This window comes from Onychostoma macrolepis, chromosome 11, assembly GCF_012432095.1.
Source record: "Onychostoma macrolepis isolate SWU-2019 chromosome 11, ASM1243209v1, whole genome shotgun sequence".
In the NCBI taxonomy this organism is placed as follows: Eukaryota; Metazoa; Chordata; class Actinopteri; order Cypriniformes; family Cyprinidae; genus Onychostoma; species Onychostoma macrolepis.
The window spans coordinates 256,984-271,126 of NC_081165.1; the positions used below are offsets into that span (position 1 = coordinate 256,984).

General features: G+C 32.9%; 1 protein-coding gene across 4 annotated transcripts in view; it reads left to right on the plus strand.

The window, feature by feature from the left end:
• iffo2b (intermediate filament family orphan 2b) overlaps nucleotides 1-13,856 on the plus strand; it is a 37,607-nt gene extending 23,751 nt beyond the window's left edge. The window contains exons 3-10 of one of the 4 annotated variants that reach the window (XM_058792404.1): nucleotides 350-445; nucleotides 2,069-2,128; nucleotides 4,165-4,332; nucleotides 5,240-5,379; nucleotides 6,342-6,531; nucleotides 6,993-7,082; nucleotides 7,217-7,341; nucleotides 8,914-13,856. In XM_058792404.1, the coding sequence (XP_058648387.1) occupies nucleotides 350-445; nucleotides 2,069-2,128; nucleotides 4,165-4,332; nucleotides 5,240-5,379; nucleotides 6,342-6,531; nucleotides 6,993-7,082; nucleotides 7,217-7,341; nucleotides 8,914-9,019 (975 nt within the window). In that variant the 3' untranslated portion in view covers nucleotides 9,020-13,856. The remainder of the gene's footprint in view (nucleotides 1-349; nucleotides 446-2,068; nucleotides 2,129-4,164; nucleotides 4,333-5,239; nucleotides 5,380-6,341; nucleotides 6,532-6,992; nucleotides 7,083-7,216; nucleotides 7,342-8,913) is intronic. The other 3 variants (XM_058792405.1, XM_058792406.1, XM_058792407.1) reach the window with 3 other exon arrangements.
• The last annotated feature ends 287 nt before the right edge of the window (nucleotides 13,857-14,143 follow it).

Sequence of the window (14,143 nt, forward strand, 5' to 3'; positions counted from 1 at the left end):
AATGTTTCTCAAATCAGCATATCAGAATGATTTCTGAAGGATCATGTGACACTGAAGACTGGAGTAATGATGCTGAAAATTCAGCCTTGCATCACAGGAATAAATGACATTTTACAATATATTAAAATAGAAAACAGTTATTTTAAAATGAAAATTTATTTTACAATATTAGTGTTTTTACAGTATTTTTGATCAAATAAATGCAGCCTTGGTGAGCAGAAAAGTCTTCTTTTGAATGGTAGTGTTTATACTTTTGCTGCTAAATGTATCATCACATACAGACTATTTCATGTATTCTTATGTTGCTTTGTGTGCTCATGTTTGCCTATATTTGTGTTTGGGTGTTCAGAATGTAAACGAATCCGAAGCCATTCAGGACGAGTTGAACGAGAAGGTCGAAAGACTGAAAGCTGAACTGGTGGTCTTCAAGAGCCTCATGAGCGATGTGAGTATTTCCATATCTAGAGACCAAAATATCACAGCGACTTGAGACATTTTCTTCAGAGAAGACAGTCAGAATCTGTTTGTATTCGTTATGAAGATCAGTATGATTGTTTTGTTTTATTACATCATCAGATCACAACATAAGAATGTTTTTTGAGTCCAAGAAACACAGTATTTATTGGATGATGTTTTTACCACATTTGATAAGAATCTGAGTTTTTAATAACAGTTGAATAGTTTTTGTCATGAATATAGCCATTGCTCCTGACATGGCGTTAAATCATAAATAAATAAAATAAATAAATGCATTTTTAATCAGGTCTTTAATAGCTTAAAGGGACAGTTCACCCAAAAAAAAAATGCTGTTATTTTACTTAACCTCGGGCCACCCAATATGTAGGTGTTTTTTTTTCTTTAGTAGAACAGTAACAGGTTTTTAGCTGAACCCGTGATCCTTGCTGATCCATTCATTCAGTTTTTGAGAATAAAAAAGCATATCAAGGAACACAAGATTAATACCCATCGCTACTGACAATATACTGAGGTCTTATGAAGCAAAACGATCATTCTGTGCAAGATACTAAACATTATTTACAACATTATTACTTGCAATCCAGAGCTTCAGGTAAATATTTCAGAGTGATGTCTGGTTTGCGAACGAATCCTCCTTTTGAACCAGTTCTTTTTAGTGAACTAGTTGAATCAGTTCCCCAAATCGGACTGAATGAAACAGTTTGTGGCTCGAGCAGCACAGATTGACAAGTTACTCAATGAAAACTCACTTTCAGATGCTTGACAGTCACTCCTACTCAAATGCCAAAATACAAGTATAAATGATCACATGATGCTGGTTTTGCTGACTCTTTCAGTTCCCTTCAGAGGAAACAATTTGACTCGATCCGCAGACCAATGAGCCGTTGAAATACACATGCTTGAACCGAACACTTGAATGAAGGGGTGAAATTAAAGTTTTTGTCGTTTCTCATGGTTTATGTAAAAGGGGGAGTTGATTAAGTCTAGTTTATTCACTTTATATGCTTTATATGCATTTTTGGGTGCTTTAATAATATACTGTACTTGCGTATACTTTACATAATTGCATTATTACGTAAACAAACTGATGAATCTGTTATCTGAACCAGAAACAAACTGTCCGAAAGAACCAGGGTGAGTAAATTAACAGCAAATTTTGATTCTTGAGTGAACTATCCCTTTAATTCTAAAGTAAACACTGTGATTGGTTTTTTTCCACGACTTCTGTTTCCTGACAGCAGAGAAACGTGCTTGGCCTTATTTGGCTTTTTTCCCCTCCGGCAGAAACACCGAGCTAAGACAATACACACACAACAGAGCTCTGTTTTGAGTCTCATTGCCATTATATCATTATCTCACGCATACACGCCTTCGATTTGTACCAGCTGGTCTGTAGGGTGAGGAATGAATAAACCGTTTATCCAGATGTCACCTGGATTTATGAGTTAATGTTTAGAGTTAATCATCTTTGCTTTCGAATTGCCTCATCTGTCAGACAGTCATTCACACGAGTGTCACAGTGTGCTGTAAAAATCATAAATAGTTTTGATGCAATAAAAGCTGTGAACTGAAATCACTATTTATTGTAAAGGCTGGCGGATGCCGCCGCTCTAGAGCTGTAGAAAACCGGAGGAAAATCCTGGACCTGAAAGTAAGAGAGAATGCAAGACGTGATCTATAAAAGCATTGAGTTTAATAAAGAAAAACAATTGCCCTGATTTGTTTAACTCGCTTCTATTTCGATAAAAACGTATTTTCGCCATGGAATAAAAAATTTAAAACAGTAATCACGACTTTTTATCTCACAATTTAGAATTTTTTTCTTGCAATTCTGAGAAAAAGTCTCATTGCAAGTTTAGAACTTGCATTTGGGAAATTGAAAGGTGCAATTCTGAGAAGAATTATAGAATATAAAGTCACTAGAGTGAGAAAAAAGTCACAGTTTAGAATTGTGACAAGCTTGTTTCTGCCAAGGAATAAAAATAAAAAATGTAATTGCAAACTTTTATCGCACAATTCTATAATATCTCACATTAAGACTTTTCTTCTCAGAATTGCAAGTTTATATCTAACAAATACAAGTTATAAACTCGGAATACAAGTTCTCTTCCCAAGATATAAACTCATAATTTCCTGCAGTTCTGAGAAGAGAAGTCAAAATTCTGACTTTTTCCTCAAATGTGAGAAAAATAGTCTGAATTGTGAGATATAAACTCAAAGTTGCGAGGAAGAAAAGGCAGAATTGTGAGAAAGTCCCAATTCCTTTTTATTCTGTGGAATGGAAATAAACTTCCATATGTTGCCCTAAATGTGTTGCTTTTTTAATTAAGAAACAACAAACAGAGTCAATGTTTTTGACTCCTCCTCTTCTCCATACAGAATAAATGAGTCAGAGCAATTGTTTCCCATAAGGCCTTTAGGTAACATTAACCGCTCAAGTTTGTTTGCCTGTGGATTTACCACAAGACTAACTTGTTGGTCTAAACACCTGTGTGCAATGGCATTGATTTATGACTGTGTTGATGTCCTTGTTGGCGGTATATAATTGATGTTCAGCATGAAGATTATAATGATTTAGAGTGATCCTTTAGAGAGAGTGTTTTGGTTAAGAGAATGTCTCGGAGTTTCTCAGTTTGAATCTGCATAACTACAGTATATGGACGCTCACACACTGCAGATAAATGCAATTGTCACTTAATGCTGTTAAAACACTCTGTTCAGTTATTTGCCTGCAAAAACTGCATTTTTCAACTAAATTCACTCCTGAAAATTTAAAAAAAAATAATAATTTGTTGGTGACAATATTATTTTCTTTTGAATTTTCATTTTTATTTGTGTGGTGTGTAGAGAACCAAGCTGAAATGATTAGTTGTTTATTTAGGGTGTTTTGTTGTTGTTTGTTTTTGTTTTTTGAGTGATCTTATTTAAAAAATAAATAAATGCATTTGTTTTTGTATATCAATATTTATTTTTTTAATTTATTTTTTATTTTTATTTTTTACAGAGTGAGCTATACTTATTTTAAAAATATTTACATTTTTTATTTTAAAAAATATTTTCTATTTCACAAATATAGTTTTTATTTCGAAAATATTAAAATGTATTTTTAATTAATTTTATTTTAAAAATGTTTTATTTTAAAAACAATAACATTCATTTTAATTTAAAAATAATAGTTTTCATTTTAACAGATATACAACATTTATTTTAAATTTTTATTAAAATATTGTATTATTTCTAAAATATTAACAATTTTAATGGATTATATTAATGGATTAATGAATTTTAATGGATTAACTTATTGATTGGACCATACTTGATATTTAAATTAGGTCATTGTCACTGTTTATAGAATAGAAGTATAGTGTATACTATAGTTCATAATATGGACAATTCGAGAGTCACACCTACGGCTGTCAAATCAAATACTGATTATATAACATGACCTTTGCAGTGTGCATGAAGCCTATTTGTAAATCTAGAGGCATATGAGTGAGAATAAAGTGACTATTGCTTCTTAAAAAACTACTGACGTTCATAGACCAAACTTTGAAGACAAAATCCACTCAAAGCACAAATCTAATGACACTGCAACTGTTTATGTTGTTTCTCCAGCATCATAAATTCATTATCTGTACAGAAATAGTTTTCTTTTCATTTTCTAACACTGCTTGAATCTTTGTTCAGCAAATGTCCGACCTCGACACCAAGATTCAGGAGAAAGCCATGAAGGTGGACATGGACATCTGCAGGAGAATCGACATCACGGCCAAACTGTGTGACGTGGCTCAGCAGAGGAACTCAGAGGACATGTCTAAGATGTTCGTCAGTCCATCCAGAGCACCAGCAGACAGGGTGGGTAAAACACGCAATACTAGAGTAAAACTGCTGAGGCAAGATCTCTCCTGCCCTGCACATGAGGTTATCACACTGCACTACAGCTAAACCCACACTGTATGTCCAATTCCAGTGCATGAGTTGACTTTAATATGTGGCTGTACAAGGTGTGCGATATTTATTGTCTATGATAATATTGTAATTGTTGTTTTAACGATATGTGATCTGAGATTATTGAATATGTCACTCACTTTGCAAAAAAACAAACAAAAGCATGTCTTGAGAATCCAAAAGCATTCACTGCGTGATTTAGCCTATTAAAATAGAATGCAGTTAGAATGTTATGAAAGAAAAATATATCCATGTATAGGTTTTTGTTTTTCTATATTTATTAGATATGATATACTTAAGTATAGTATGTAGAAGCTTCAGACTTTACAACTCGCAATTGCAAGATCATTTCTCAATATTCTGAGAAAAGTCATAACTGCAAGAAACAAAAGTCACGTGATCGCGAATGTGATATTAACTTTATACAGCAGTTCAAAAAACATGACGTTAATATTAAGTGAGTCACATTTTAGACACAATATTCAGGTTTTTTTTGGGGGGGTTTTTTCCCCGCCAAGAAAACATTTCCAAACAAAGCCCGGGTAGAACATTTGTGCATCTGTTTTTTGAATGAATCTTTGAGTCATTGATTCAATAATCTATTCATAAAGACAGCCACTTGCTTCATTTCTAAATTAATTTCAAATGAATCGTTTGAATGAATGATTCAATGAATCACTCATTAAGACAGGTACTTGTCGCCACCTACTGGCGGTTTGTAGTGTCATATGTATTTATTTTTCCATGACAGGCCTTAACCAGCCAAGGTACTGGCATAAAATCACTCTAACTAAATATCGTTTGTGTGTCTTAGATGGCTGTGGTGTGCAAAAAGAAGGAGAAGAAGCCAGTATCAGATGAGGATAACTCAGAGATGGATGCAGATCCCAGCACTTCGGAGGAGGAGGTCCCCTTCAACATCACAGACGAGATGAAACGCATGCTCAACCATCTGTGAGTCCTCCCAAAAGCAAAACCAGATTGAGGTTTCAGCCTGTGATCTGAGATCCACTCATGCTGACACTGTGGCAGCACCAAGTGGAGATGCAAAGAATTGCAGACAGACAAAAGCAATTTGGGGGGGGGAATTGTGCAGGTTGCTCTTTTTCCATGTATTTGTAATGAGTGGGACTGAGATTTCTATCTTTCAACTTTGATGTCATAATCATATAAAGCTGGTATTTCTGTGTTTTTCTAATTCTCACTTTCTCACTTTCACTAACAGCTTTAGCTGCTATTATAGTGCAAACCAAAGTGCCTGATCCTGATTTCCTCCTCAAATCCAATATTTTTGAGGTTCTTCACATTGTACGTTTTGAAATATGGATCCTGTCATACACTGGTCTTAACTGCAAAACTTCTTATTTGACATGCATACAAACAAGTAAGAAGTAAACAAAACTTAAATACATATTTCATTCAAAACACAGTGTTAATATAATTGAAATGTCTTTATAAGGAAATCAGTTTATATTTGGTTGGAGTATTACTTAAATTGCTGAATTACATTTCTGCAAAAATAGCATTAATTCATCATTCATGCATCAATAAGAAAACTTTTTTATATATTTAAAAATATATATTTAGTCTAAAATTTCAATAAACTGTTCCATTTAAAAAAAAAATAGATTTTTCTGAATATAATTTTATATGCCAGGCTTTACAGGGTTAAATGATGCTTTAAAATGATCTTTTCACACTGAAGTCAGATCCAGATTAAAACTGCGAGTGCAAATTTTGCCATTCACAGTGAGGGAAAAATCAGATTTGGGCCTCATTTAACATGTTTGTGTATGTATGCGTCCTGTTTCATGCTTGTCTACACTCTCGTCTTGTGCTGGCCGTCTGTGACAGTCTTCACTGCCTGCTCTTTCTCTGTCCTCTCTTTCTGTCCCTTTCTTTTTCCTCACACGCAGACATTGTTCAGATAACTCATTTGTTGCTAGGCGGGAGACGTTTGAGATCGATGATGACTGTGACAGTTTGACGTGGGAGGAGAACGATGATACGCTGCTGTTATGGGAGGATTTCGCCAACTACAACGTGCCCCTCGGCCTTACTAACAACACCGCTGCCCTCGACTGCAACGGAGACGCACAAGAACCTGTGAGTTTCCATAGAGCATCCATATACACTACTGTTCAAATGATTGGGGTTGTTAACATGTTATAATGTTTTGAAAAAAGTCTCTTCTGCTCACCAGATTTTGTTTGATTAAAAATACAGGACAAGCTGCAAAATTGTGAAATATTATTCAAATTTAAAAAAATTTATTTGAATATATTTTAAGATGTAATTTATTCCTGTGATCAAAGCTGAATTTTCAGCATCATTACTCCAGTATTCATTATCACATGATCCTTCAGAAATCATTCTAATATGCTGATTTGCTGCTCAAGAAACATTTCTGATTATTATCAATGTTGAAAACATTTGTACTGCTTGATATTGTTGCGTAGAAATCAGTTTAAAACCTTGCTGAATAAATTAATTTCTTTCTGTTGTCAGTGCGTACAATTTGAGAGTAAATATAACTGAAATAAGCCGTTGTGTGACTTATTTCTCAGGACTCCAGTCTGGGAAATCTCATCGACGAGACCGAGTCTCTTTTCAAGACCAGAGAGCAGGAATATCAGAAGACAATTGGACAAATCGAGGTTAGGATGTGTTTGTTTTTCTGTATTTTCCACCCTAACCATTGGTTGTGGTTGTGTTTATCCTCCTACTGAACCTCTTGTCTTTTGTGACACAAAATGTTTTACATAATTATATCTTTCTCTCTCACACACAGATGGAGTTGGCCACGGCTAAGAGTGACATGAACAGACATCTGCATGAGTACATGGAGATGTGCAGCATGAAACGAGGGCTGGACGTGCAGATGGAGACGTGCAGGAGAATGATCAAGGGTGGCAGGTGATTTCACTGATGATTCAGAGAATGCAGCGTCACTATAAAAACAGCTCAATCTGAAATGTTTGTAGTTTTCAAAAGTACTGAAGAAAAAGCCTAGCAATGTGTCCTAATTAGGCTAGATGTGATCAGCTAACAAATGATAAATCGTACATATTTTGCGAGGTGGCTAATTCGTACGAATTCGCATGACCTCACTCGTACAAATTCATACGATTTTTGCTAAATCGTACGTATTTGATGAGTTGCCAATTCGTATGAATTTGTACGAATGACCTACACCCGCCCCTAAACCTATCCGTCACTGGGGCTTAGACAAATCGTACAAAATCATATGAGTGAGGTCGTACGAATTAGCCACCTCGTAAAATATGTACAAATTAGTCATGAGATAGCGTTTGATAAATCACTTCCATTTTAAGAGGTTTTCTTCTCCTGTAATGACAAGGCTGATGATTTCTTTTTATTTACAGAAATAAATATAAAAGAAATAAAGAATAAAATCAAATAAATATAAATAATTAGCTTGCAGAATTTTCAATGACTTAATATTCCTTAGGGTTTGCGCTTTTTATTTTCAATAAATTTGCACAATTTAAATAGCAGCTTCTAAGGAAAAAATATTTTAGAACTTGGCATAAATAAAAAAGGATATTATATTAAAAAAAGGATAAAAAAATTTACAATCAGGTCTAGAAATTTTTTCAAATCCCCTATATAACAAATTAAAATGAACAATATGATGGCAGTTTATATCTTGTTTATCAGCTCTTTGTCACAAAATATGTTAAATGACCTCATAATGTTTGCATGTGGAAAAATATTGTGGATATTTTTCCATTTTAATTTTAATTTTGTGTATAAGTGGCTTTAGAATGAAAAACACAACCACCGTCATAGCTTGCACAACTTTATTTAAAAATGTATGTAATTGATGTCTTTCATCTAGCATTTTTGTGCTAAAATGTGACATTTGGAAGTGTAATCGAAGAAGAGACGCCACAAATCATGGCTGATATTATTTCTCATTCATGTATCATACACGGGGCTCAAGTTGGGCACACTGCATTGTGGGAAACAACATTTTAGTATCAATAATATAATATATAGTTAAATATAATATAATATAGTTTCTTATTATTATGAATTAGTTTTTATTTTTTCTATTTTCCATTTTCATTTTCATTTTAATTAAAGTTTTTTAACTAAATATTATTTTAACTAAGTATTTTTAATGTCTTAGTTTTAATTCATTTTCATTTCAGATTTAATTTTAATTATTTTTATTGCTCATTTTATTACATATTTTTTAAGTTGAGAAATGTTTAGGTTTAAGAATTTTTATGTAATTTTATTTGTTAACATTTATTTCGTTAATTAAATGAAATGTATTTCTTTATAAATATATTACTTTATAAATATTGTTTTAACTTTAGTTAGATTTTCTGTGTTCATTTTACCTCTTGTAAGTCATGCAGACACAAATAGCACCATTTCCTGAGAATAAGTTTTATTTTGTGTGTGTGCGTGTGTGTGTGTGTGGATTTTAAAAATTGTCTTCTGTTTCTCCTTCAGAAATTCTCTTTCCATTAGCTCATCTGCGAGCAGTGACTCAGGGAACACTGACGAGATACAAGACGAGTCGGACAAGGATGGAGAGACGGAGGGGCCAATCAGCTGATACCTGCCCAGTCTGACCCCGCCCTCTTCCCCCCACCGAGCTCCAATCAGCTCTCGGGCCTCCCAGCAATCGGCCAATGGTGTTACACTGAGGGACAGAGCCCACTCACACAAACCCCAAATCCTGTAGGTGCTTTAATGTCTCCGTGTCAGAGTGGGGTGTAGTTGCTGAGGGTTGTTTTTGTGCTTCGACATCAATATGGATGCGTCACATGGTGCCACAGCTGTCACAGGACAGCCTAACTACGAATCAGATCAACCCCAGCCAAAATACATCAATATACCTGATCAAACCTGAAATCAAGTCCATATCTCGATTAGAAACCGGAAAACGTTCACGCAACATGAGTGATAGATAAGACTGAAAGCCAATCAGATCAAAACGGACTCCTGCGATTGAACACTTCAGAATGCTTTCCTTAATATTTGTGGCTTTTTATTTTTCTAAAAACTATTTCAGAAATCAACAGTTTACTGCAGAAACATTTTGGCCTTTTAAGCCCCGAATCCAGTCGGCGAATGTGGAACACAGAAAAAGCTCACGTTCTATGCAATCAGCCTTATTTTGTGATCTGTGTTTTCCCAGCTAACAAAACTATGCTCTAAGAATGTTTTGCTGACGTTCCCAGTTAGTTATGTAAATGTTATTTATGAATGTTATCTGAACATCAAAATGTTTTAACCCTCTGGTGCTCTTCAGTATTTTTTTTACCCCAAGACTATGTTTTGTGTTGAATGCATGTGTAATATGCATCATTTTTTTGTGATATCAACTTCAAATTTGGAACACAACTTGTTTACAATTATGGCTTTGACTTTCTCACAGTTTTAAAGTAAAATGTTTTGGAAAATATGTAAATATTAAAATATGTAAATTATAACAATAAAGCTAAACATCTATAATCTTTTTAATTTCACCTTTTAAACTTCACATCAGCGATAATCTGCAAAGCGTCTTTTTTAAGAAAGAGACCAAACTTAAGTCTATGCTCCAAAGCATTCAAAATGTATGACAGCTTTTCATATCTATGCTCAAAAAGTGCTAAACAGGTAAATAAATGGATTATAACTACTACAAAAATATAATTTAATACCATAAAATCCCCTAAAAATACAAAATGTTAAATAAAAAACATTAAACTAAAATATAGTACATTCATTTTATTGAAATAAAAATTTTGACTGACACACGAAGCACATCAGAGGGTTAAAAATGTTATTTCCTTGTTTGAACAAACAATCTACTGAAAAAATGTTTGTTGATAACTTTGAGAGAGCCTTGCCAGAACGTTAGCAAAACATTTCCTATTAGCTGTGTTTGATTTGCCTTATGTGATTTTATGTGTTGTATACAATGTTCACGTGTTAATGTTTACGCACTTAATGGCAGAATCTGTGGAACAGTGTCCCATCATTCTGAGCGGCAACCAATGATGATTGAAGCTTTTTCAAGAGTTACACACATCAATATCTCAAACATTAAAGAACTATGTGCCTATATATACATTGCAGGTTCATTTTGGATGGCCTTACTGCATTTCCACTTCTTTCTAAAGTTTGCACTCATGATAATCATGGGGGAAATGATCATATATATATATATATATATATATATATATTGTTGATTGTATGGGGACTTTCATGATGTCAAAGCATTTCTTTGTTAGGTTATATTGTCAGAAGAGTTTTCAGGTGGAGTTTTTGATTGTATATAGACCAAGTTGGGTGTATCTGAAATTATACCCATGTCTATAAATATATGTAGATGCAAAAGCATAGGATTATGGCATTGGATATTGCATTGAAGCACTCATGATGGCCACTGTTCCATACAGATTCAGGTTTGTTTTCATGGATATGGCTTATAACATTTCTGTATCAATGGGGTTTGTTAATATAATGGTCTTTTTGTTTTCTTTTTTTTTGGCTTCTTTATATTTAGCGTTTTTATCTTATACGCTATTGGTCAAAAGTTCGAAAGAATTAGGATTCTTAATATTTTTGAAAGAAGTCTCTCCTGCTCCTTATTTGATCAAAACACTAACATATGAAGCAGCACAATTATTTTCAACATTGATAATAATAAGAAATGTTTCTTAAGCATCAAATCAGCATATTAGAAGACTGGAGTAATGATGCTGAAAATTCACCAGAATAAATTACATCAAAATATAAATCAGTTATTTTAAATTGTAATTGTATTATACAATATTACGGTTTTTACTGTATTTTTGAGCATAAGAGACTTCTTTCAAAAACACTAAAAATATCCCAGTTATTCCAGACTTTTGACCAGTAGTGTACATTCCTAGGTAAAAAAAATAAATAAAATGTGTTCATACATATTATTTTAAACATATTTAATCTGGGGAAATTTGATGGGTTTTATTAAACTGATCAGTGATTTAATTATAAGCTCAAATAGGTAATTATAAGCTCAAAATATGGTTGCAAAGGGTTTAAAAAAAATTATAGTAAATAAGTTGGTGGGCATAAGTTTTGTTTAATCATTTAGCTAAAACATAATTTAGCTAAAAAATTGATATCATATCTGATCAAATCATCTGTAAATTTTGCTATTTAGTTTGTGTATTTGATTTCCTAACTTATGAAAGACTGGACAAAATCTGGCTTTTGAATTTTATAAAAATATAAAATTCATTTGATTTTATAATGTTCAGGGTATCTGGGGCTAATTTGAATGCTTTTCCCTGAAAAAATGAAACATGCACTTAAGAGTCTTCACCTTTTCAAACACTGTTGGTCTACTTTTTATTGTTTATGGTGAAAATCAAGCTAATTTTAGTCTGCATCTGAACCCATAACATGGACCAGATGTCTCTTCTCAAAATCGATTTTATGGTTTTTGAAAAAATAGGAAAAGGTACAAGTATTACCACACAAAATCATATTCTGCAATAGGAAAAGTATATGTTACATGTTTTCTGAATTAATTTCTATTGTGTTTATGATGTTTTATACAAAAACGTTACAATGATATCTATAAAGTATTTGGTAAGTATGACCTTGAATATTGTATTCAGAAGGAACATACTGAAACTGGATGAGAAAGTAATGCTGTCATCATGCTTGTGTTTTTGTCATTTTAAGGAAAGCACAAAATGGCAGCAAATGTAGGTTAAAGTTTCTGTAAAACATGAAACTGTAGTGATGGGGTCATGTAGCGCTAACTAGCATAAGCATCAAGCCAGAAACATACTCAGTGAAATTGAGTTTGTGTAGCATTTGACATCACAGACTTGCATAGAGTATTTTTCAGGCCAAACATTTTGTCTTCACATCAAATATGCTGTTCTTCTTAACCCTTGTGCTTTACCTAACTTGGTGTTTCCAGTCAAAAATGTCTTTTGCCTTTTAAAAACTGCTTGTAAATCTTTCATTATGCTCTACTATCACCAGCGCTGGGTAGATTACTGTAGTCCATAACTGATTACAAATTACATAACGGAAACAATCTGTTGGATTACACATATTAAGTAATGTATTCTGAGTACTTTTGGATAATTTTTGATTACTTGTGACCTAATATTTTCCATTCTTTGTTATCAACATCAAGAAGTGCATTAAACATTACGCCAAGGCTTTCCAGGCTATTTATGCAATCATGTAATCCATAAAAAAGTAACTGTAATCTGACTATGGGCATTTTAAAATATAATATAATCTTATTATAAGTACTTAATTTTTGGAATCTGATTATGTAATCCAGATTACATGTAATCAGTTACTACCCAGCATTGATTATCGCCACATCTTGGATTCAGTCTGTTTGTGAACTTGTTTTCTTTCAATTAACTAAGCTTTTTGGAAGTGACTGGTCATCTGAGTTTATTCACATCAGTTTGTGAGTGAAAAAAGCATTATTTGTGAGTAATTTTGCCAATATTCGCTCAAAAACTGAAGTGCATAATCTTATATGTGTTCTAATTAAATGAAAACAAGTTGATAAAAAGATTGAATACAATATCTGGTGATAATAAAGCATTACAAGAAGAAATTTATAAGGAATTTTTTGTAGGCTTGTCATTTTTAATTGGGAAAAAATACCAAAAAAAGTACACAAATTATCAACTAATTTTTGGGAGGTTGTTATACCACATCTCTGGACAAAAATGTACCAATTTTGATTACAATGCAAAAACATTAAATAGGATTTTCAGGAAAAAGAAAATCCTCTCTGGGTTAAAATGACTGGAACACAATGGGTTAAGAATGCTAAATGTTTTGCATTCGCTTATCACATCAAGATTTGCCTTTACCAATGAATGTACAGAATACCACATGAGGTCATGAGTAGAAAATGTTATTTAGTTCATGAGACACAACATAAATTGGATGTTTTGATCACATGACCATTGGGTTTCAACCATATGAGGTCTTTTCTGCAGATTTTGACTGTTCTGATCTGGACTGAAGTGGGGTTTTGCCCATACGCCAAGCTGACTACACAATAACTTTGCACAATTACTTTCAAAATGAATATGGAATTTCTAATGCAGCATAAAACACCAGTTCATTAGACCCCCGTCATCGTACCAGCATCAGCGAGTTTTACTGAAAGCCTAAAAATTTTCAGTTTCTGACTTTAGCAACATCTGTGGCCTGAATCCTTCTCATAGCACTGTTTATTATCTTTATTTTTATGATATTTACTTTGACATCTGAAATGATCAGTACATTACCAGTACATTAGAACATTTATATGTTGTCTTTGTTATTTGTTTTTGCTGCAAATGAATTTTCCTGGTGTGTGAGCTACTGGTGTATGTTTCAAAGTAATGAATGTAATTGGTGCTGGGGTCAAAAAAAAAAAAATAAAATAAACATAATTGAATAATTTGCTTTGTTGAAGACCTTTTTATTTTGTTCATAAAGAGAGCCATATTTAATTAGTGTTGATGTTTAAGGCCATAAATGTACAGCGTGTGCTTACATAAACTCAAAGAAAGTCATTTTTTTAATCCTTGTCATTTTTTATTATTAATTTAATAATGATTCATTAATTTCATAATTTAGTTTTCTATTTACTAAGTAATTTTTAAATTACTATTTAATTGTATATTGCTATTTACTTTTATTTTATTTTTAGGCAAGACAAAAAAGT